At 41.8% G+C, this 24154-nt stretch overlaps 1 protein-coding gene across 2 annotated transcripts; it reads left to right on the top strand.

Moving 5' to 3' along the window:
* Window positions 1-184: 184 nt before the first annotated feature.
* Window positions 185-18553, top strand: cd9b (CD9 molecule b). 2 transcript variants are annotated; one of them, XM_036518118.1, is made up of 8 exons: window positions 185-436; window positions 13934-14036; window positions 15589-15686; window positions 16192-16266; window positions 16487-16588; window positions 17287-17376; window positions 17589-17672; window positions 18113-18553. In XM_036518118.1, the coding sequence occupies exons 1-8, from the start codon at window positions 368-370 to the stop codon at window positions 18176-18178; spliced, it is 687 nt and encodes a 228-aa protein (XP_036374011.1). In that variant the 5' UTR covers window positions 185-367; the 3' UTR covers window positions 18179-18553. The 2 variants fall into 2 exon arrangements, with proteins under 2 accessions (XP_036374011.1, XP_036374012.1); XM_036518119.1 differs by lacking the exon at window positions 185-436 and adding an exon at window positions 8841-9039.
* Window positions 18554-24154: the final 5601 nt, after the last annotated feature.

Here is a 24154-nt window from a genome sequence, read left to right as displayed (position 1 = left end):
GCCACAAATACATATAAGAACGAAAGAAAGACAGGAAACAAGAAAGAAAGAAAAGATAACGTGGAGGGCAAGTCAATCATTTGTTGTGAACAGTCGGGCCCATGTGAGTGTCTTCCGACCGCAAAACAGCACCGGTGGGAGTGTACCGCTATATACGCAGGCTCGCTTCAGGACGTAGTAAGCATCGAAGCTGCGTTGGAAGCAGTCACACAGACCACCACGGCGCTCCAAACCGAGGACGTACAATATTTCATGCTTTATAAACCTTTTTTTTTATTACTGTAATAAGCTGATACTGTATACGTGTTGTTATTTTTGAAAATCGCAAGTTACATAAACAAATTGCTAATCGAAAAAAGAATACACCATGGCAGTGTTGACAGGTGGAGAGAAGTGCGTAAAGTATTTACTGTTCACCTTCAATTTTATCTTCTGGGTAAGTTTCCGCTCACGTGATTTCACGGTCGCTTTTCGACATCTGTGATCCGCGTTATGAACATAGCTAGCCCAGTGCCATCGGAACAGTAGCTGTCAAGAAGCTAACGGTGTTTAGAAACTGTGCGTTCCTGTGGGCGTTCCGCACTTCCTATGGGAGGAAAAATATTTTGGCGAACATGTTTATATATATCTGAATATACTTCTGTATTTTCAAATGTTCTGCTTCGTGCAATTACCTACGGCGAATGGCACACAATACTTTTTCTGCTGTACAATTGTATCGGTTATGGGACGTTTCCATAATTAACTGCATGCAGATTCCTTTGAAATAACAGTGCACGCAGCAAGCATGCCTCGGACTTTTAAAATATTTTGAAGAATGTATAACACTGATGTATTTAAAATTGTGCAACGGCTTAGTATACCGGGATTTTATTTCAGATGGTCGCCTGTGTGTTAATCAGTGACCGGTGGGTTTTTTTCCCTTTTTTTCGTCGGTGTCTAAGCGACCCATGGTAGTTTCAGATTAATTGGCATTCTAACCGCACTCGCTGCACCGGAGTAAATGTGAGCTAATTTTGCCCCTCATTTTGCTGAATGCGATATTATTGCTTATGCCTATGAAAGAGTTTGGCTGGGGATTCCGGTGTCCCCTTGTACATCTCTGCGAAAACATGTATGGAAGTGGGGTATGATGGTAATTTGCCATTAGTTGAAAGCCCAGCAGTCCATTTTGTTCCCGTCAGTTCTTCTAGTGGGCGCGTCTCCCGAGGTTGTGGGCTCGGAGAATGCACAGACGCCTGATGCACAATTCCTTCTAATCTGAGTTTCTAAAAATAGAATTTCATAATCCCCGAACAAATTACGATTACAGGGCGTTCCTAGCTGTGTGCTTTTCTTGTGGTCGTAAATGGGAAGGTTATAACACGGCCCGTCACGAGTTTGTGTGATTTGACTTAGTGATAAAAAGATATTCACCGAAATTACATTTAAGGTAAGTAAAGGGGAGAGGGATGGCAGTCATACTCTTCTTACACAGTTTAGTCACAATACATTTCAAGATTATGTTATTCTTGTGTTGAAAGGGTAACAGCAGATTGACAAATAGATGTTTTATATCAGCCTTAATTATCTTTGAAAATACACTTGATCGAAATCATAGTACTGGGACAGCCTGTGCCATGCTGGGATTGAGTCAAATTAAAACTTGTCTTCATTGTACAAAATTGCAATCTTTGCAGGAAAGGATTTATTTAATCACAATCAGAATTTAAATTGCAGAACATTTTCATCTTTTTTCACCTTTTTTTGCTGATTTGCAGCTTAGATAAAAAACAAGTGATTCTTGTCAATAGGCAGGAACCAACCATCCCTTGTTTGTTCAGTTCTTAATTTCTGGCAAGGTAAAGAATGCTTCTTTTGAGCAACCGCATACAAGTAATATGTTGTAACCTGCCAAATCACCTCATTCCTGTTTTTAAAATGTACTGTAGGCCTGTATGTCAGCAGTACTGAAGTGAAAGTCTTCATTAGCCCACTTAAATTCGAAGCATGGGATCCAAATATCTTTAGAGTGAATATTTGAAGTGACCGCTCACTTCACCCGTCTGTATCGTCAGCCCTGCACATCTGAGGAACACACGTGAGACGATACATTCAGGTCACAATATGATGTGTATGCAGTGTACGGTATAAGGGGAACGTAAATTGCATTCCATCCAGTTTCAATCTAAATCAAAAGGTAATTTGATTTGAAGGTATGTATTCTCAGTCTTGTCAGCATTGTCATTTTCCAAATTTACTAAATTTGAAATAACCTCGTAATGGATCAAAATTCTTTGCTAGAGTTGCTGTTGATTTGATTTGAAGTTTTACTTGCTGAACGCCTCTCAGGACACGATCTGGTGGTGTCACACACCTCTCTTGTCTTTGTTTTCCATCTTTTTGCTAGCAGGATGAAGGATATCACTGGAGTCTATAGTCACATGTCAAATAAAACATCTCCCAACCCGATTAAAAAAAATTACTCTCCTAAGCACATCTTAGTCTATTGGTTAATCAACAATTTAAACAGCCCCCTTTACTGTACAAAGAATAACACAATGTCTTACTTTGAAAATGAAAAAGGTCACATTAATGTTTCTTTGTACTGATGTTCTGTTATGGTAAAATGGCTGACTTCTAAATGAAACACACATTAAAATGTATGCATTATATGACAGTGCCCCCTAGTTTCATATTTGTAAGGACTGCAACAACCAACCCTTTTGACAACCAGCACATCTCCTCAATCCCAAATGACCTGCTCAGAATGTTTTGTTCTAAGTGTTTCCGAATGTATTCCAGGACTGGGGTGTGTGGGCATGCAGTCGTGGGTGTGTGATTCTCATGTGTACTTCAGGTAGGCTAAGGATTACAATAAAGCAACAAAAAACAAATAAGGCTATAGATAACACATGATATAACATCAAGGAGTTCAATGTAAAAAAATCAACAAATTTAACAAATGTAAAAGCATATTTCATTTGTTTATTGAAAAGACACGCAGCTCAGGAATTATCCAAGTAACTGCATTAACAACAAAATTAAAATAATTTGTTTTGTTACTTAGCAGTAGATGATTATCAGTTTGCATACCATGCCCAAAAAAAGTATTGACACTACAAGTCTTGTTAAATGGCCCTAAACTCAAACTTCAGATGAACCATTTGCTAACTAATAGAAGCCAGCAGATCAAATTTGATGCCATTATCTGTATTCAGCACACATATATTGAAGTGCTCCAGTGTGTGTCTGTTTCATAAATTTTAAAAATACTAGAACCAGCATGCCAGTTTGTTGTATCCTGACCATTTGGCTGACAGTGAAACAGAGCCAATCGTCTTTACAGTTTCACAAATGACATTTGTCACTTGTGGTCTGAAATAGACATAGACATAGACAATAGACAGCTATGTTTTTCTCTGCGCAGACAGAGCTGACTGCGCAGAGCTGCTCATGCAATGCTGGTCTCCGCGCATACAGAGCTGACTGCCCAGAGTTGCGCAGATAATGTTTCTCTCTGCGCAGACAGAGCTGACTGATCTGATGCTATGGATACACTCTTTATCCTTAAATTACAGGTCCTAATCACAACATCATCTGCGCAGTCAGCTCTGTATGTGCAGAGACCAGCATTGCATGCATAGCTCTATACCGTCAGCTCTGTCTGCACAGAGAAACATTACCTGCGCAGCTCTGTGCAGACAGCAACATCATCTGCGCAGCTCTGCGCAACTCGGTGCAGTCAGCTCTGTATGTGCAGAGACAAATTGTATGATTAGTTCAGGTGTTATCAAATTATCCACTGGACAGTGACGTGATCTTGCCAAATTTTATTCCGAGAAATCCATTCAGCAAGAGTCTTTTCACACTTGCATAGCAGGGGATTAAAATAAAAAGAGTGGTGAGTGATGAAATAAAAAGTACAGATTAAAGCATATACTTGAGGAAAATACATAAAATGAGAATTTAACAAGGTATAAACAAAATAAGACAGAGTTGCTCCATACTAAAACAACAGACAGCCACGGAGCCCAAAGGGCATCTGTTTAGGGTACAGTCACACAGAAACACAGTGAACCAATTTTGACAAAACAAAAAACTCCAAACACCAGATTAAACATCAGGAATTATAGTCTGCCGAGGCCCTGCTTGCTCCCCTTTTAAGGTCAGACAGCATGTAGGACTAATTAATACAGCAGGAAACAGGCAGGCTGGTCATATCACCTCTCAGACCATTACTACTATAAATTGAGGAAGAGAGGAAGGGGCCAATTCCCAGGTGACACTCACAATCACAAGCTATGACCCCCTACGTCTTTCATAATGCAGTCAGGAATTTTCCCTCACCATTGCACTCATTTTGTTGCTGATGGAAATGAATTTCTCATGAACTCTTTAAGGATGCATTCACACTTCTGCTGACTAAACTAGATCAAACGTGCATATTCAGCTGTGGTGTGGCCGCGCACACCCTTTTTTCCACTGCTTGAAAGATTATATTACCCATCCTCCCACATCTGCACGTCAGCCAGAGTGCATGGTGATTGCAACAGTCCTGTTGAAAGTTCAATTTTCAACATAATGGCCACTGACTTGGGATGGATGGCTGTTTCTGCTAGTCTTTTTGACCAAAAGTGTTAATTGGCTGAGATGAAGCCAAGCTGCAGCACATGTTTACAGTGCTGCTAGAGATATTACGTTTATGTTACATTATTGTCATTTAACACATGCTCGTATCCAACGTGCCTTAAAAAGGCTACAATTTTATCCATTCATACAGCTGGGTTTTTACTGAGTCAGTTGTGGGTTAAGTATCTTGCTCAAGGGTACAACAACAGTGTCCCAACAGGGAATCAAACTGGCAACCTCTTGGTCGTAAGAACTGCTCCTTACCACTCAGCCACGCTGCTGTCCTCAGCAGTGGTTTGCGTAGAGCACAATTTTGAAAGACGCAGGACAAAAATGATGCGCATCTCAGGACTGAGTGGTTGACATAACTAACAAAATTTTCTCTTGCTGTTTGACACAAACATTTCTATTATTGAGGAAACTCCGTCTGAGAAAAATGCCAGCATTATGTCTACATCGTCGGAATATCAAAGGTTGCACTTTAATATGTGTGGGGCAGCCACAGCAGTGTGGTATCCTGATAAGGAACAGGGATAATAACCTAGGTCACCAGTTCTATTCGCAGGTGGACCACTACTGTTATACCCTTGGGCAAGGTTGTTATATTGCGTCAGGGAATATCGAACCTCAGTAAATGTCTAGTGTAATGTTCACCTCAACCAAAGAGCTGCTGAGTTTATGCCAACTTTTAAAACGATCTGAAAAGATCAGAACTTAGTGTCGCCACTGTCTCTGGTTATTTCCCGTGGTTAGTGGATGATGGTGGGGTGCTCCTTTCCCCCTTCCATGCGAATTTTGTTTGTTTGTTTGTTTAAAGGGCCAGTGCTGAAAGCAGTACAGTTATGCAGATGTTGACCCCATCCATGGCTCAGTTGTCAGAAGGCCTCTGTCAGTAACGCTAGCGGTCTGAGTGTGCATGAGCCAGCATGGCAACTGTCTGCAGTCTTACCTAAAAGAGCCTGGTTTTAGTCCCACTGTGGAAAAGAGGATGGATTGCACCTCCAGAATGTATACTTAATGTGTACTGTAGGCATAACCGTGTCTCTGTAAATATCCTGACTGCATCTGTCTTGGAAACTCTTGATCACACCATCTGTGCTATTTCCCCTTCATTTTTTTGCAACACCATTTGCAGTTAGAAAAGTTAGTTTGATCCACTAGAAAATATGCCTGACGTGGGCTGGGAGGTGGGTGCTGCTGTTGTCATGTGCTCCTGGGAAGGAAGGCCTGGACTGAGATGTTGACTAAGTGCCAGAAGGATCTGATGTGTGTGTGTGATGAGCTTTTTAAATGTTTTCTGAAGGCAACATTAAAAAAATCTAAATTAAATTCCCTTAGCTGGCTCTTATACGTATAAGCATATAACAGGCTGGATTGTCAAGCCCAAAAGAACAGAGTTTAAACATACAGTAACTAACACCACTGACTGTATGGCTATGTTATATCATGTGGCTAGATGTGGAAAATGTAGCGGATCGTGGAGAAGAAGAAAAATACACTCATATCTCCTACTGAGTTATTTTCATCTTCTTTTGTACTGTCCAATTAAATGTACCAGACATTCAGGGGTCTGACTGTTGCATAATCTCCATCTGACTTCAATGATGAAATAGACAAACTCAATAGAGGAACTGGTATCATGAGGTTCCAATGAAGACCTTCACAGCAAAAAGGAGGCACACCTACCCAAACAGCTTATTCAATTACTACTCAGTCAAAGTTATTGCCAAAAACCTGTTAAGGAAATCTCATGTTGATTGGTCCTGGCAGAAGAACAACACTATATATTGATAAGCTGGAAAAAAAGACACATGAAAGACTCATGAAGTGAGTGTCAATGGGAACTCAGTGCTTTAGGCTTACAGGCCACTTTGAACAGGGAGAAATATCTGCTGTAGCCTGACCTCCCATTTGAAAGGGGAGATATTAGACAATGGCTGAGGGAGTTAGTGCTTCAGAGAACAGTAAGCAATTTAGCTGATAAAATCTGTTCAAAAGCTTTATGCTCAATCACAGGGCTATCAGCATGAGATCTGTTTACAAGGTTTTTGGCAATAACCCGGACTGAATTATAACATGGTGACTCTGTTCTTGATAATATTAAACTGCCCCAATATTTCATACATTTATACCTCACAGAGTAGGCCTGACAATTTTCATGCTCTGTCTGCGCCTCTAATTTTGTAGGACATCTATATCATAGTGTTGTATTGCCTGCATGCTTGTATTACTTGTACAGTGAATCTTAGATATGAGGCACCCTTTGCTTTTGAGTTGAGTTCAAATTCCATTTTAGGCATTTATCATCATTATTCTTCAACAGCCCGTTGCTGGGGGCTGCCAAGCTTGTGCTGATACAAGTTGTGACAGGTTTTGCCACTTGTTGAAATTACATGGCTGACTTCTGGCCAGTATTGTTGGATTTTTGTTTTATTTACATGCTGGATGAAAATACTCTCAGATCACTTTTTTTTTTTTAATCAAGTTGCAGTGTAGCTCAGCTGGTTGTTCGATTTATGGCCTTCATGAAACAGCGGAAACTGACTTGTGCCTTGTGCTATTTGAATAACAAGCTATTTGCTTTACAGATGATCTTATCCAACTTATAATTTTACATAATCTTTGTACATCTTTATACATATATTTATACATCTGGATATTTGCTGAGGCAATTCAGGTCAAACACTTTGCCCAAGGGAATAACAGCGGTGCCCAATCTTGAAATCACACCTGGCAACATTTGGGTTAGGAGCCCTGCTCCTGCCACTATCTTACACTGCAGTAAAGACACTATGTAAAGCTGTAATTTGCTTTTGCTATATAAGGAAGTGAGAGTATGAAGCAAACATGTGGATGTTTTGTCATGAGACAAGTTTAGCTACACAGACAAAAGAAAAAAAATGCCCTTATGAATACAATGTGTGTGATACTGGTGAATCTTGCTGTGGGAAAAGTGAACAAATCCATCAAATGGTGGCATCGTGCGTGGGGTCCAGGCCATACGTTCCAGAAACTAAAAGCACTCACATTTCCCCTCCTCTTCCATGCTGGTCGACTGTGATCCCTACTCTCGGAGTTTGCAAATGGAAAAGAAAGGCGGTCGGCCAGAGAGACAAAGGCTGTGTTGTTGGTTCCTACCGTGTGTCCATAGGGAAGGGGGATTGAGTTACCTGCTCTCACATACAAAAGGGCCTCCGGGTCCCAGAAGTCTACCTCGTTGCTGCCGTAGCAACCCTCAGAGGGTGGACGCAGAGGAAGAAAGATCTGAAAGGAAGAAAAAAAAGCTATCAGTTCATGCTGTTTACATTCTTTAGCAATCTTTGTTTATGGCATATTTTCTCTGTCCATCAATCTTACCTGTTCTGCTGATTTCAACAAGCTGGACAGAGGAGAGGTAAAGCCTAATCACAGATATATCATGTCATCAGAAACACTTAAAATATTTTTTTACTCTTTTGTTGTCCGATTCATTTTTTTTTTTTTTGGGGGGGGGGGGGGGGGGTGGAAATCTTTCTCACATGTTGTGAGAAGTTTTGGTAAGAGCTACTGCTGGTGAGTCACCTTTTAGAAAGAAGTTACATTACACAAATGTCAGGCAAAAATCCTGTTTCGGGGCCGATGTCTGCTCATGTGATAGGCTGGAGCCCCTTCATCACTCCCCTTCATCACACCCTTTTTAATGACATCAGGTGAAGTACAGGGCGGCAGTGTGGCGTAGTGGTAAGGAGCAGGGTTCATAACCAAAAGGTTGCTGGTTTCCCCACTGGGGTACCGCTGCTGCAGGTACCCCACAGTACCCCTCAATTGCCTCAGTAAATATCCAGTTGGTTGGTCTGGATAAGAGTGTCTGTTAAATGACAATAATTTAATGTATATTATAAACTGAATGATATTTAGGATAGTTCTGAAATATGAAGAAATAATGGATGCTCTGTGGTTTACTTCTCATGAAGTCTGTCTTTAAGTTGGTCAAATGTGTTTTAATAAAATTAAGGGAGGCTTTGTATTTCACAAAATTATGAGTTTGGTGATTACTGAACTTAATCCAACATGTAATGAGGAAACAAAAAAATAAACGCTTGCTGAAATTTGTTACTCAGAGGTTAAGAGCCGAGTACATTGCACTTAGAATGCCCTACCAACAGTCTAATTGGTCTCCTGCTTTCCCTCTGATAGTTCCTGCCCACTTACCTTAGCTCAGCCCCTCCCCCCCTCCCCTCACCTGATTAACAGTGCAGGTGAGCCAAACACAGGCGTGACTGCTCAGAATTTTTTCTCTGAAAGAGGAAGAAAGAGGAAGCAAGGTCGTTCATTTGGAGAAGGTCTTTCGTTCCCACAGTACAACTTCACAGCACAAATTACAACATGGGACAAGGAGGACTTCAGTGCGTCAAATATCTGATGTTTGGCTTCAACTTCGTGTTCTGGGTAGGTTTAGCCTTTCTGTTGTGCTTCATTGAAATGTGTGAGGTTGCTGTGTGAAAAGAGAGTGAGATTTTAAAACCAGGCTATGACTAGCTTGATCCAACATGCAGTAGAAATGTAGATGCAAAGTCCTGCACAGATTAAAAAATGCTGGAATTCTAAGAGAGTTTTAGCTCTTAACCGTTTTCTACCGGATTAATTTTACTAAGAGTTTAACTCAACTGAATCACGGGTATCAAATTTCCTCCATCAGATCGCAATTGCTTTGAGGTCTAGCCAATGTTACATTTGGGCTGAGCCCAATCTGTGTGCTTCATTACAGCATTCATTCATTAAGGAAAAAAAAATAGTTTTTATAAACAATTTCATGAAATGCCTAGGGAGCTGCAGGGTTTCTGTGATCATGAGAATAAAATTTCTCTGAGCTAATTCTTTATGCTCTGATCTCAGACTTCTAGGGGAAGCCTTAAATGTCCCTTCCCTTCACATGAACAAGTCTAACCAGGTATTTAGAGAGTAAGACTTTGGGTTTAAACACTGTAATTATTAAATGTCCAATGTATCAATGTAGACCAGCTAGTGGTACAGAAATCAGGGTAGAAAATAATAATAATATTATTATTATTAGAAAATAAGTATATTGTAATGGACTTCAGTTATGCCCTCTTTGCCTAATACATTTGTTCACAAGCCACCACTTAGCAAAAGTTTAGATCAGGCCACTGGAGTGGGCAAATTATTTGGGGTTTAACATATCTGTTTGCTCTGACTCAACCCAACAGTATGTAAACAAAACCCGAGCGTACCAGCATGCACCTGCCAGTGCTTGGCACATTCGTTATCTTGCGTTTCGTGAGCACAGCCAATGTAGATTTGCTGTGCGCGGTCGTCACTGCCTATTGAAACAAGATCGGGTTACAGGAGGTTCCACTGTGCTGAGAGCTTTGTTAAATGAGTCAGACAAAAACCTTGAGGTCTGTGATCTGCGGTATGCTGGAATGTCTGTCTCTGAAACAGTGATTATGAGTGAATAGATGTGGTAATCCCTCAGCCCTCAGACCACAGCGGTAGTGTTCAGTCAGGTGTGACGGGTGGAGCAAGGGAGGGGGTCCAATACCAGCGCGCCCAGGAAATGACTTAGAATGAACAAAAGACCACCCCCCCACCCCCCCAGAGACGTCATTATTTCTAGAAACGTTGCGAGTAAAAGGTGCTGTAAGCAAACATGTGAGTCATCAGCCAGAGTGTCAATCAGGAGCACTTTGTTTGTTAATGTCATAGGAACAGAAGGCAAAAAACATCTCTGAAATGTGCATATGGTTTACATCATACTTGTGCGGATAAATTGCTCGAAATAAGCAAATTGTTTAAGCATTTCAAGAATAATAATTTTATATTTAAGACTTTACATAGATTTATGTAAAATATGTGTATAAATGATAAATCATATATATATATTATATATGTGTGTGATTAATCTTTGTGTATATATTTAACATCAATTTGTATTAAAATGCTTTCACAAGCTAGAGTTTTTATTACGCTTTTCAGATTCTATTTTCAAACTATTGCAAGCCTAGCCTTGCTTCCTCACTTGACTTCTTTCAAATCATACCATTTTGAAACGATAGATGGAACTGTGATTCATCGCTCGCCAATGTTTTATTTAATCTCTTAGCAATTATCGCCACCACTTGAACTCCGAGGGCCTCGTTTTCTCTTCGATTCAGTCCTGGTGTGATCTGATGACCGAAAAAGAAGAATTCCTTTTAAAGTAATGTTTCACCCTTCGTTGTATCTTTGATATTAACAGTTAGGTGCTGCCTGAGAGTGCCATTCCACAATCAAATTAGAGAGTGGTGTGCAACAGGAACCTCTTTTAACCTTATCACTTTAACCGATTCCTCGTTTAACAAGAATAAGAGCCTTTTGTTTTGTATGCTGATGCTGTGAGTGAAGATATGTTTGGATGTTTCCCCATACAGTAAGGATACAAGCTTGTATGTTTTTTTTGTTTCATTTCCTGTTCCTCTTTTGGACTTTAATGTGTATCCTTTTTTTTCCCCACCATGATTTCTGAGATTTTTGTTTTGCATATGGGAAAAGTCTGGTTTTTGGGGAAGGGGTCAAAATCCACAATTCCACAGGCTGAAACATCTGAAAACAACTAGTCATTCTTTGGTGTATGACTTGCTGCTAAAAGTCAACATATTTTGAATGAAACAGAGCAGATCAAAGAAAGCTTATGCTGGTTGTTTCATACTGCAGGGGAAAAAAAGTACTTGTGGTCTGGTTGAATAGACGGGTATGTGCAGGAAATGTGATTCATCACCAGTTTCCTTTCCAGGCCTTAACAGACAGCAGTGAAGCATCAGCCCTCACATGTTGGGACATGAGCTTAGACAAGGCCTTCATAGCGCAATCACTACCGCTATACCACAACATGGCAGTCAAGGAGATTGTCCTGTGACTTCATGGAGATTTTAAAGTTGACGCATGTTATTTTTGTGGGTATGAGGTGTCTGATTTCTTACTGAGTCACCTGAACTGTGCAGTGCATGTGATCTTGATCACTCTTCTTTCTGTGTCTCTGTTTTTGTGTAAGTCCTGTAATTCCAGACCCTCCCCAGTAATGTTCTAGCTTGTACAGAAAACCAGCTATCCCCAAACCTACCAGAGGGAGTTCTAGTCCCTCATCAAGGGCCTCTCCTATGGTTATCAGATCAAACTTGGGAAGTTATGACTACATTTTTTTTTTAAAAATTATGCCTCACAGTCCATTCCTCTGCTGTTGAAAGCTCTGATTCTGTGCTCAAACTTTACTGTACACACAAATGTGTGCACACATCTCACTCAAGCATGACTGTGTGGGACATACCTAATGTCTCTGAAGCACGTTACAGGTGAAGTGATATTCCATTTTCACTGTACAGGTGGAGCCATATTGTCTTTGTAGGCAAAAACCTGCAGGAATAAAAGGATCTCCCCCCTCCCCCTTCCTAACTGTAAAATATAAAAACATGCAAACATTATTCTTCTCTTAAAAATGGCCGACTGTTTTTGAATACTTGTCTAACTTTGAAGTGCTCAGTACTGTTGCACTGGATATGCATACTGGAAAAAAAATCTCTCCATGCACTGCATATGAAAGATTTAACAGCCTATAATTTAAGTTGCGGGCATCATCTATAAGACTTTGCTTACACTGTAACACAAATTGAAGTGAAATGAGTGCATTGTGAGAGGTAGCAAACATTTCTGGCTTTCAGTAGTGCTGTTCAAAGCAAAACAGGCACAGTGTTAAGACGAGTACTATCCAAGGAAGGTGGCTATTCTTGTCATGCATTCAGAATATAGATGCTACTACATTCCTTAACAATAATCAGGAAAATGAAGTCATTAATGTAAATGTATATATTATGACAGTACAAAGGAAATGTGCACGGTAACAAAAGGTAATAGAAAGGAAAAACAAAAAGTAAATATTGTCAGGGATGATCATTGGTCTGTTGAGAAGGTTTCACAGTTATGCATGTGGCAGGAAAGATTTATCTGCATGCCACCTTTGTACATTTGATGCTTTGTGCAACCTCTTGTGGTGTAACTCTGCAGTGCTGAGACAGAGCAGGCACATTGTCACATGTACAACAACCCTATATGTCACCATGGAAACACTGCATAATGCAGGCTAGCAGTCTTACAATGATTTCTTGCAGTGTAAGTATGTGTGCATGAAACCACGGGTGTTGAACCGCTGAGCTGAAATGCGTTACACCCATCTTCCTGTCCAACCTAAATTTGCTGCAGTATGACTGATAAAGTTAGCACACCTCTGTTGATTTCACACATTAAGCTCGGCTCACTTGCCTCACTTGTAACTGGGTATCTATTTCCAGAACAACGGGGAAAACCATTGCTGCATCATATACAAGTTGTCATATCCTGTACATAAGATGAAAGTAAACTAAACATGTGCAGGAATAAAATTACATTATTATGTGATGTTATACCAATATGCATAATGTCTGCATTTTACTACGGAGAGGTTTGTTCTGTGTGTTAAGTATTGGTGGCTTATTTCCAGTCTGTATGTTTGGCATGATTTCTGTTTCAAATGTATTATTGCCTGTCAGTGGTAGTTCCTGGATGCTGAAACTTTGTTGTCTAGAAACAGGTACGTTGTGTTACAGTTATGATGGATATCTTTTGGCCGAAACAAACTTCATACATCAGTAGGATACTCCTGAACAAACGGACTTGGCCACATTTCTCCTTTTCCACACTGCTGCCTCATGTAAATACCCCACAGCCCCTGATTGCATTCATGGATTGACGTGGGTCCATGTTAACGTGAAATGAATTACACCTCTCAGAGCCTGTGTTAATTTCATACACCACTAGATGTGGTACATTTGAAATCCATCTAATCTATAGTAAATGTAAATCCCAGTGTCTCTGCTAGAACACTGCAATGATTATTAGGCAACGCTTTAACCCAAATCTGGAAAATATTGCTACACACAAACATCATTTGCAACCACATGATGAGACCCAGGACTGTCTTTACGCAGTTTGACACAAACACGTTTGAGCTCATCATTGAAAAGCTGAGCAGAGCAGCAGGGCACATTGTTCTTGGCATGAAAGGGCCTTTGTCAAGGAGCTGGATTGTTCAGTTTTATGACGTGTTAGCGCTGTCGTGCCGTTCGATCTCTACAGGAGCTGCAGTAGAAATGACAAAATTTCAGTATTTGTCCACAGCGTAAATCGGGCAAATTGACATTTGTAGTCCATCGAGCACCTGCAGCTAAACTGCAGTACGAATGGTGTTGAAATGAACCTAAAGAGGGCGACGCCCCAAAACTCGCACTGAACAAGTTTGCTTGTGTTTGCTCAGCTTGCAGGAACGTTGGTGCTCGCTATTGGGCTATGGCTTCGTTTCGACTCCAGGACCAAAGGCCTTTTCGAAGGAGAGGGTTCTCCTTCGGTCTTCTTCACAGGTAAGGCTAAGAGCCCACCCCATCTCCTCCTCTAATCCCCCGGGCTCCTCAGCTCCGAGAAGGGTGGTATCCATGGGAACGAGGCCTTGCTCTGCTTGTGGGCGAGGCAGTGTTATCTTAATCAAAGAGACTCCATCCGGTGCGTGTGAAGGTACAGGCGTGAGAGAATTTGTGTGTGTGTGTGTACACAGAGAAGGACTGATACCACCTCTGGCACCGCTACAGTGCCGAGTTCTTGTTTTAAAATGGCTTTCAATAATATAGTACTGTAATAACGGGGGAGGGAACCACCTATTCCTCTGTAGCACCACAAGGATATTTTAGGGTAACATGGTCTATAATTCAGAAAATCCTTGTTGGGATGTTTGGCTAAAACTGCCGTGGTTGGAGTTTGCAAATGCGTCAGTTCAAGACATGTCAGTGAAAGGTCTCCTCAGCAGTGCAGGCACTTGCGTTTAAAACGAAAACTGATGACAATACCTCTGACCGAAACCTTGTTTCAAGTTGTAGATCCTCTCTGAAGTCAAACACCAAGCTCCCAGCAAATCCAAGCCAAGCAAATCCACGCTTTCTAAAGTCAAAAACTGAGGCCGGGGGGGATCAAAAACTACATTCCTGTCCCTGTCCTGCAGATAAATGAAAGGCCAGCTAACCTCCAAGGCTAAAACAGACAGTGTCTGTGGGTGGGGCATGGCTTCGCTATAATATAATGGAAGTGCTGTTGCCCCAGATTTGGTGGGTGGGGTCACGGTGGACCTGGCAGAGGTCCCCATCGACAGCAGATACAGAGAGAGTTGATTCATTGAAAGGACAGGGAAGCCATTGTTCCCTTTTTCTTTATTCCTGCATGCCCCTCCCCCTTCAAAATTGTGCATAACTTTTGCCTTTTTTGATTATGTACTTTTCAGTCAAACTGATAACTTTTGGGGGGGGGGGGGGGGTGGCATTGGCAGTCGCTGCCACAGACAAAGCCAGGAAATAGTGCAAGAGGGCTGCATCACTATGACAAACATCTTAATTGCAGGCAGCCCAGGAGATGTGCTGGTGGGTGGTGCTATTTGTGTGGTTTAACATTTGATGCACCAAAGTCTCAGGTCTTGTTATCTTGTATGTGTATAGCTTATACCTTATCTCTTTTGTACCAGTTGGTCTGACAGGTCCTCCTCTGCCAAAGATGTGTAACTTTCTTAACTCTGCTATGTTAAGGGGGAAAGATATTTTGCTGACAAATTTCCCCAAACCCTAGGTCACAATCTACATAATGTATCTGATCACGTTATGGCCATTATTCTGTCTGATAAAATCAAAACCACTTGTTGGAAAGAAAAAAACAAAAAACCTACTGCAAAATTAATTGGTCTATCACTCGCTCTGTTATTCTACTCAGCTAAACTACATCATGCAATATTACTGCGCAAAAAAGTACTTGTTCTTATTTTACTCATCTGTACATGCCGTATCCTGGTAAAGTACACCACTCCGGTCTGGGCCAGTAACCTGCCTTGGCTAAAGATTGGTGCAGTGACCCAGTGTCTCTTTCTTTCTCTCTCAGGGGTCTACATCCTGATTGTAGCTGGAGCCCTCATGATGGTGGTGGGTTTCCTGGGCTGCTGTGGAGCAATCCAGGAATCGCCATGCATGCTGGGACTGGTAAGTCTGTTACCTGTTGGTCTGATTCTTATTTTTAATGGGTGTTTTGCTTTGGTATTAACTTACAGTGTTAAATATCCTCCCTTATCTAAGTTTCACCTTAAACCAAAAGTTATGGGTAGCTGCGTAATGACAGAAGCTCAACACTTGTGAATCTATAGGCAGAGTTGGTATTCATAAGGAATCTGGCATTAATATTCTGACTAAATGGCCTAAAGTGATGTGATGGCCTTTTGTTGTTACTAATACACAGCTGGGAAGAAGGCAGTGACGATTAGAGTTCAGACGTCCTGCCCCAAATGTCTGTGTGTCTGACGTCAACCCGTTTGTGATGTGCGGCAGCCCTTCACTCCAGGACCCGAAGCTGAAAACACTCTCTAGTTAAAGATTAGGAACACACTGACAAAAAATCACTCATCTGAAACTGCACTGTTTGGTTATGACTTTTTCCTCATGCCTATGCATTGACGGATGCAGTTATAATTTATTTGTGCTCTCCTTCCAGTTCTTCTTCTTCCTGCTAATCATATTTGCAGTTGAAGTTGCTGCTGGGATCTGGGGCTTTTCCAACCAAGACAAGGTTGGTAAAATCTTGAAGCTGTTTGTTGTTTTAATCTTCAGTCAGGCAGAGATCTGTTTATTGTCTTTACATTTACAAGTTAGGATCAGTTGCAATGGGTAAAGTGAAGTCGTCTCCTGTCAAGCCATTCGAGATGGAACCGATATGACTTCCCCCTCTCTCGCTGTTTAAAAAACCTCTGTAACGAAGCAGTGCACCTCTCTCTCACTCACTCTTACAGGTTGTGGAGGATGTGAAGACGTTCTATACCGAGACCTTCGAAAACTACAAAAAGACCAAACAGGAAGCACTGAAAGAGACGCTGCGTCTCATCCAGTTTGGGGTGGGTTCAGTCACACCTGACCTTTGTCATGTTTCAGACTTAATGACCTTTTTGGTCCTGTAACATTTTTAGGCCAAAAAATTACTTAAAAATATTCGCAACATTGGGAAGATAAACAGTAGTAAATCTAGAAAAATGTAGAGGAATCATTAGCACAGCTACATGACACCTGTGTGTTAATGAAGTGGCCTAATTTGTCTGTTTCCCTTAATGAGGGATATTTTTTTAATATTGATGTGCTGAGTGTCATCTGTGGGTGACATACTGGGTGACATTCAAGGACTGTATTTCAAAGTCAACAGGAAAAAAAAATCGTATCACAGTCCAGAGACATTAAAACTCGTGCATATCAGCACAAGGTACTTAACTTGTCTTCCAGTTCCAGTAGAATTCTGTGAAAACAGCACACCCACATTAAGTGCTAATTGTTCATTTCTTCATATTTTTGTTGTGCTAGTAAAACAATTGATAATACCTCACCACAAGCAATGCAAACTATACAAAAGATGTACAGATTTTTCATCAAATGATTAAAAGGGTGTTTATGATTTAAGTACCTTATTGTGGCAATCTTCTTTGAAACCTGATTTAATGTTCATTTCACTCATTGAAATTGCACGCCATACAGCTCTAATTAGAGAAGTGTCACTGTGTTATCCGACAGAATGGCTCTAACTACACTCCATCTTCCCCTGCAGCTGAACTGCTGTGGGCCCACCGGTACCCCCTTCGATGGCGCCGCAGACACCTGTCCGAAAAAAGAGGGACTGGACCAATTCATTACTAAAGTAAGACTCTCTTGTCAGCTGACATACACCACCTGTCTTATTTCAGGGATTGGTTATTGAAATGCAGTGGTCACATTGTGCTGAAATGTAATTGGAGTTGAATTCATCACTATGTCACCAGTGCATTTTAATAAAAAAAAAAAAAAAAGAACTGAACACCATGAATGACAACGCACCTCTTTAACTTGACTGTGTTTCTTGGCTCGGATCAGAGCTGCCCCAGCGCCATTGAGGAAATGTTCAGCTCCAAGCTCCACATCATCGGAGGGGTCGGAATTGGCATTGGCATCATCATGGTGAGTCAGGCCTTGAGTTTGGACCTCTAGCACAGACCGGATGACATAGGTGATGTCACAGCACCAGAGTGTTGCAGTGTTGGCACTGTCAACTGATTTGCTGATTTAGGCAAATATTTGCCTGTAACAAATGGGTAAAATAGGGAAAATAATCTATGAGAGAGAGCTATCTTCTAAGATGAAAGACTTTCACCATTGTGCATTACTGTGGCACAACAATTATGGAAGAAGACCTATAACCAGTTGGTGGCAAATTAAAATTCCAGGCCAGGTACAGCTGTTGTACTCTTGGGGATTTAACCCAGAAAATGAGAGCCGTGCAAGCTGACAGCATCGTACAAAGCAATTAAGCTTGACCTGCGGATCCGACGCCGGGTTGAGCACAGGTTGTCACATTTGTGCCCTCAACTCTATCCATTCCGTTCTGCCTCTCTGTCCAGATCTTCGGCATGATCTTCAGCATGATGCTCTGCTGCGCCATCAAGAAGACGCAGGAGGTGGTGTGAGGAGGATCCCGTATCCATGACAACGCCATGCCTCCTTGTTAATTTATGTTAGTCTCTCTCTGTCCAGGGGTCGCAGCTTTTACGTACAGCCTTACAACTTCTAATCTGACGGCGGCGGCCAAGAGCCGGTTAGGTGGAACACGATAAGCCAGTTACTAATTTACCAGTTCCGTACTTGGTGGAAATTTGTGGGTTTAGATTAGTGTGGGACCAGCCCTCTAAAGTTGTACAAAACACAGTCAGCTAATAATACCAAGATTATAATGAGAGATTAGCAGCTAGATTCCTTTTCGTTTAATTTCGGTGTATGTTTGAAACAAAGCGCCTTTAAGTTTGATTCTCCCTCCCCCCCCCCCCTTTTTTTTTTTTGCAGTGGATTTTAAAATATATGTGCTGCTGTAAGGTACTTGCAGATTTTTTTTAAGCTTCAAATAATATTGACTTTTGTAATGTCTCATTTTGAGTAACCTGATTTATAAGTACTGTTGATTTTTTTTATGTACCTATTTTGTTGAACACAAACAAATGTAACATTTTAAAATGCCAAATAAAATTGTGATAACTAATTTTGGTCCTATATTTTTTTGAAAAAGCCCCTGTAGAAGTGCTTAGCTCAGGTTGGAGCTGGAAAGAGGGAAAAAGTCCATTGTTGTGAAGAAACCAGATTTTTAACAATGTTTAAAGTCTATGTCGCTGTCAGTTCTTGTATACCTACTGTTGAATGCAGTAGAGCTGAAGTACGGTACTTGCATCTCAGTTACTTCAGTGCATATCCAGTTGTCTAAATATGTTCTCCAGATAACTGTGTATGTTAAACATAAGCCATGTTATGACACTGGGGCCTGCTAAACAAAGGACACAATGTAATCTGCTGCGTTCTACCTGAATTTCCATTTCTTACATAGTATTCCCATATGTCACAGTGTTTCTAAGGGGACAGTGCAAACATTACACAACAAACCACCGTTTCCCCCTCTGAGGTATCGATAGATGCAACTCCTGTGCTCAGAGGGGAATGCGGAGCCCGAAGGTTCCTGTTGCTACCCATTCTTACTGTGGGGGGGTGGCATGATTCATTCATCTCATGCGGTTGAGTCAGGAATAACAACTGAAGAAGATGACATGTTGCAACACTGTTTCCTAAATCTGCCATTTACGCCCCACCAAACTACTTGATCATGCTGTCTTGTTTTGCCAACTACCTCCCTCCCTGCTCATACCATTTACGCATTTACTCAGCCGACAGACACACAACAAGGCTAACTTGTATAGGTGACACTTTTCATTTTATTCATTTAATCGTCCGGATGTTTACTGAAGCAATAGAGGTCGGGGGAAACTTGTTCAAGGAAACAACAGCATTGCTCCCCTTGGATTCAAACTTCAACCCTTTGGGTTACAAGCCCAGCTCCTTTATAACTCCACCACTCTGCTGCCCCGGTTGCTCTGACCTCTCACAAATCATCTGTTTATTTTCATGCTGTTGAACCCCCCCCCCCACCCCCCCCCCCACCATTGCAAAGACCTGCACCCACTCAGACATTTTTGACCATGCTCCCAGGAGGAAATAATGAACAATAGTTTGTTCTCAAAAATAAACATTCTATTGCTGTGACCACAAAAGCAGCATTTTAAACATATTTTAAGGTGCAGAATGCGGTTAGGGAACCTACAAGGTCACTTGCAAACCACATAGGGCTTCAGCTTGTTATTGTAGTGCGCCTAGCAACTGCAGAAATATGAGGGAGTAAATATTTGCATTTCGGCTGCACCCTATTTATCATTGCTTACCGGGCCATGTGGTGCTGCATCATCAGGGAGAGACACGCAGTGATCCAGTGATGTCACGGCAATGTGGAGCACGCGGGGACAGAGAATCAATTTGCCGACACTGAAGTTCACAGACAGGTCACTTCTCTGTCATGGCTATTTTGAGACCATGCCACTTTGGTTCTGTTTTGCTGATACAATAAAGCTGACATCAAGGCCAGGCCTGGGTTTTCCTGGAATACACCTGAGACACACTTCCTTCTCACCTATTTTTTCCCCCCTGCCAGAATGTTATAGGGGCTTACCAGTTACCAATGATCCAGATCTTCAGTTCCCCAACTCTTGGGTAATGGCATTTTCAACATTTTATCTTGCCTGTTTTTAGGTTTGACAGTCATAGTTCATTACACTGAATCTACAAGTTAAGGAGGCTGAGGAAGCAAAACTATTCAAGAGTATAAAGAAGTCAATAAAGTAAAAATGATGTCTTACTTAGTGTTGCAAGAAGTCTGGAGTCCATAGATAACTCAACCAGCTCAACCAGTTTTAAAGATGAGAGATGGCACACTTGCAATTTGTAAAGACACGACAACATTGGCTATGATAATGGTGCACTGCCAAACCCAAGCCAAAATACAGCCAATTTAATCTTGTCACTGAAGTCCTACACAGGGCTTAGCAGGCAGAGGAATTTTGCTCCACTGCAAGAGCTGTGATGCCATTCATAAAATGCGGAACAGTGCATTCTTAGGGAAACCTTCAGCGGAGGCCTCAATAAAGATGCACAACTTGCTCACCCTTTACCCTTTGACCCAGTCTACAAGACACGGCAATGCCTTTTTACCTGTAAAAGACATTTCCCTCAATTTCCAAGGACAGCAGTGTAGCATAGTGGTAAGGAACAGGGCTTGTAACAGGGCTGGGTAAATTGACTCCTGGAGCATTGCTATTCTACCTTTGGACAAGGTTATTTAACCCACAATCACCTTCACCACAATATCCAGCTGTATAAATGGATACCATGTAACATTGCATCTATGCAAGTCACTCTGGATAAGAGCATCTGCTACATTTACATTTACATTATTGTCACCTATGTAACTCGTTCAACATTCTAATGAGCAACCCCCAGTATTAAATGTAAGACTAGGAAAACAGCATTTCAATTCATTATTAGACGCTTCTTCAAAGGGTATTTTTTTAATTTACTGACAGTGTTTTACTGGATTCAATCTATTGCTTACACCCTTTTCTAACCAGTCTTTGTACCCGTCTTTTCAGCTGAAAAGTGTTGAGCCGCATTCAGACGCAGGAGGTGCGGCTTCATGGGGAAGGTGATGACCATGGTAAAAACAGGAAAGGCTGATTTGTTCTGTTACTGACCAAGGTGCAGAAAGGCACACAGACCGCAGGGCTGCTTCCTGGTTACCCACCCATGTTAGACGGGACAGATAAGCGTCTGGCTAATCAAGGTCAGCCTTGATTAAGCAAATAACTCAATGCTACAGTCTAAAATTTCAATAAAGGGAACAGTCACCACCAGATCTGCGCCAAACTTGTTTCCTAGTAGAGGATTAGTTTTTTGAGTCTCAGTGTCACAGTTCTCACAGTCATATTTGCAGGAAAAAAGAATGGTGGGCCAGCAGAATGCCCAACATTTGACCACTGGTGTAAGGACAACTGATATCTAATATCACAAGCATGGACAGAACAAGCGAGATTATACGAAACTGTCCAAATAGTTTTACAGGTCAAATATTTAAACTTTCCTCAGGGTTTGCCAACTGCCAGCACAGTGATGAGATGATCTCACGTTTAATTTACAACAGCAACATGCCAATGTCCTGGTGCACCTGGTGCAGTGTGGTAAATCACATTCAACCCACTAGAAAGGGTAGGACACTGTTGCATTGTAGGTACTCTCCGACTGCAATGAGGAGCTGAATGTAAATGGTAGATTGACCTCGAATTCAAGCAGATTAAATCTAGAAGTAGAATGACACCTAGAGGCCTAGAATGCTGACGCAATGCTGTCAGACTGGACTTACGTGCCCTTCTGCAAACAAATGTAAAGTTGTTTTTTAGGGCAGAAAAAAATGTCAAAAATGTCAGGAATTTCTCATTGGATCTATGCATCGCATTCAATCCTATGTTTTGTACATGTCAGTCTCAACTGCGAGATCTTAATGCCTGCTGAATCAGTCCGGTTGAAACAAAACATTTTATTGACATAGAAAAATAGATTTTGTTCTTGAAAAATAAGCTGCTTTGTTTTTTTTATTTTTTTTATCCTGAACAACACACAGAAATGCTCAACGTTTAATAAAGCTGTCAAATATTTTCTGTTACCAATGTCCCACGAATCCAATTGACATGAAAAATGCTACAAAGAACAGCAGACTCCATCCATTGTCCATCCAGTGGGAAAACACAGGCAGAGATTGATAAAACAGCAGTCTGGCACTGCTGGGGAAATCAGCCCGGGAGACGAAGTCGGGGTTGACCTTGGCAGGGCCACACGCAACCTGTTAAACGTACAATCAGTCCTATGAATTTTTTTTCCCCTGTTTGTTTTTATAGCCTTGAGAGTGCCACAACGTGTGAACCCTGGAGAGATCCACAGAGGAAGAGAGATGGCTGCCATGCTTGGACAGGCTGTACGCTGACATACTACATCAGCTGTTTCCTCCCCAGGATTATGCAGCTGACTTCCTGCTTTAATGTAAAGAGATAACAAGCTGATCACAGGAAACACACAATGCATAAGGCTGTCTAAATATCATTGTCTAGCTATGTTCTACTCTGACCTCTGCTGTTACACTGAGACTCATACAAGGGCCGTGGCAGTATGCTCAAAGGTACCCACTGATGCGTTCAATTTTCAGTCTAGATGAAAACACAAGTGACTGATATGAATTCCTTTAAAACTGCTATTAATAAATCTTCCTCTTCTGGCTTCCTTCTGTTCTCCTTTTATAGCAGAACCACAGAGAGAGAGAGGGCCAAGGAAGCTCACATAGGGGAGGGGGGAAAAAAGAAGGATCATTACCATGGTGACACATTCTACTTGGGTAACAAGACTCATTTATGGCATTCTATACAAAAGCCCGCATTCAAATTGGGTAAACTCATTCACATGTACTTCTTTTCCTCCAGCGTACATTCTGAGTAGTCTTTTTAAAGCATACCACTTCAAGGGAATTATGCCCCGCACTCATTTGTCGCCAATTCACATCACGAATGCGCCCAGGGCCATGCCAGCACAGAGCACCAGACATTACGCAACAGGGCACAGGAAGATCTACTTTGGCGGCAGTGGGTCTGCAGCTGGCGCTGGCATGCTTGCTTCTTCTGGTGGGACCCGGGCCCCAGTATACTAAGAGGATCAGGGCCTCCTGCCACTAGCTCTGTGAAGAATGGCACCACTCTACAGTGCAGGTCATTGCCACTTACATTGCTTTGTCAATACATCAGTGTGGATGAACACCCATTGCATAAATGGGCAGCGGGACAGCAGTGTGGCAAGGTGGTAAGGTGCAGGGCTCGTACCTGAAGGGTTGCTGGTTCAATTCCGTGCTGGGGGACTGCTGCTACCATTGCTTAAAGTACTTAACCCAGAAATGCATCAGTATGCTATCAATAGCATCAATGTCCAGCTATATGGATAACATGTAAAAATTGTATCCTATGTAAGCCACTCTGGATAAGAGAGTCTGCTAACTGCCAGTAACGTAATGTAGCTCACAGAAGCGGCTGCGTCACAAAGAAGAGCATGGCTTTTCCATTCTCTTCAAATAAAACAACCTGAAACGTACAGGAAGGATTCACAAAGTTCCTCCTGTTTCTCTTGGAAAATGTGTAAGGCCCAGGTCTGTTCTTTCCAGGCGAGGGTTCGGATCCAAGCAGTGAAGAGGAAAACATTCCCCCCCCCCTCGGCAGACCGGCACAGCACGGCTCCCGAGATGACTGGCAGATGAATGGGAAAGCCCGCCGGATGCTTCACTAGGGGAGCTCAGGACAGGGGAGGCGTGTTAAGATTGGGCACGCATCCCTCGGCCCGCTGCATGACTCACCGTGGCGGGATATCCCTTCCTCCCCCGTTCCCCGGGATGCACGTTACCCAAAAAAACAGGAAAAGTAAAGTAAACAGGCTCTGCTTTCAACCGCTCCCATGAACACCCAGCAAGGGAGCCCTACTACAAACAA

The sequence above is a fragment of the Megalops cyprinoides genome, chromosome 23 (assembly GCF_013368585.1).
Source record: "Megalops cyprinoides isolate fMegCyp1 chromosome 23, fMegCyp1.pri, whole genome shotgun sequence".
NCBI lineage: Eukaryota > Metazoa > Chordata > Actinopteri > Elopiformes > Megalopidae > Megalops > Megalops cyprinoides.
The sequence above is the reverse complement of the archived record's forward strand: the minus strand, read 5'-3'. Positions and strand labels throughout refer to the sequence as shown.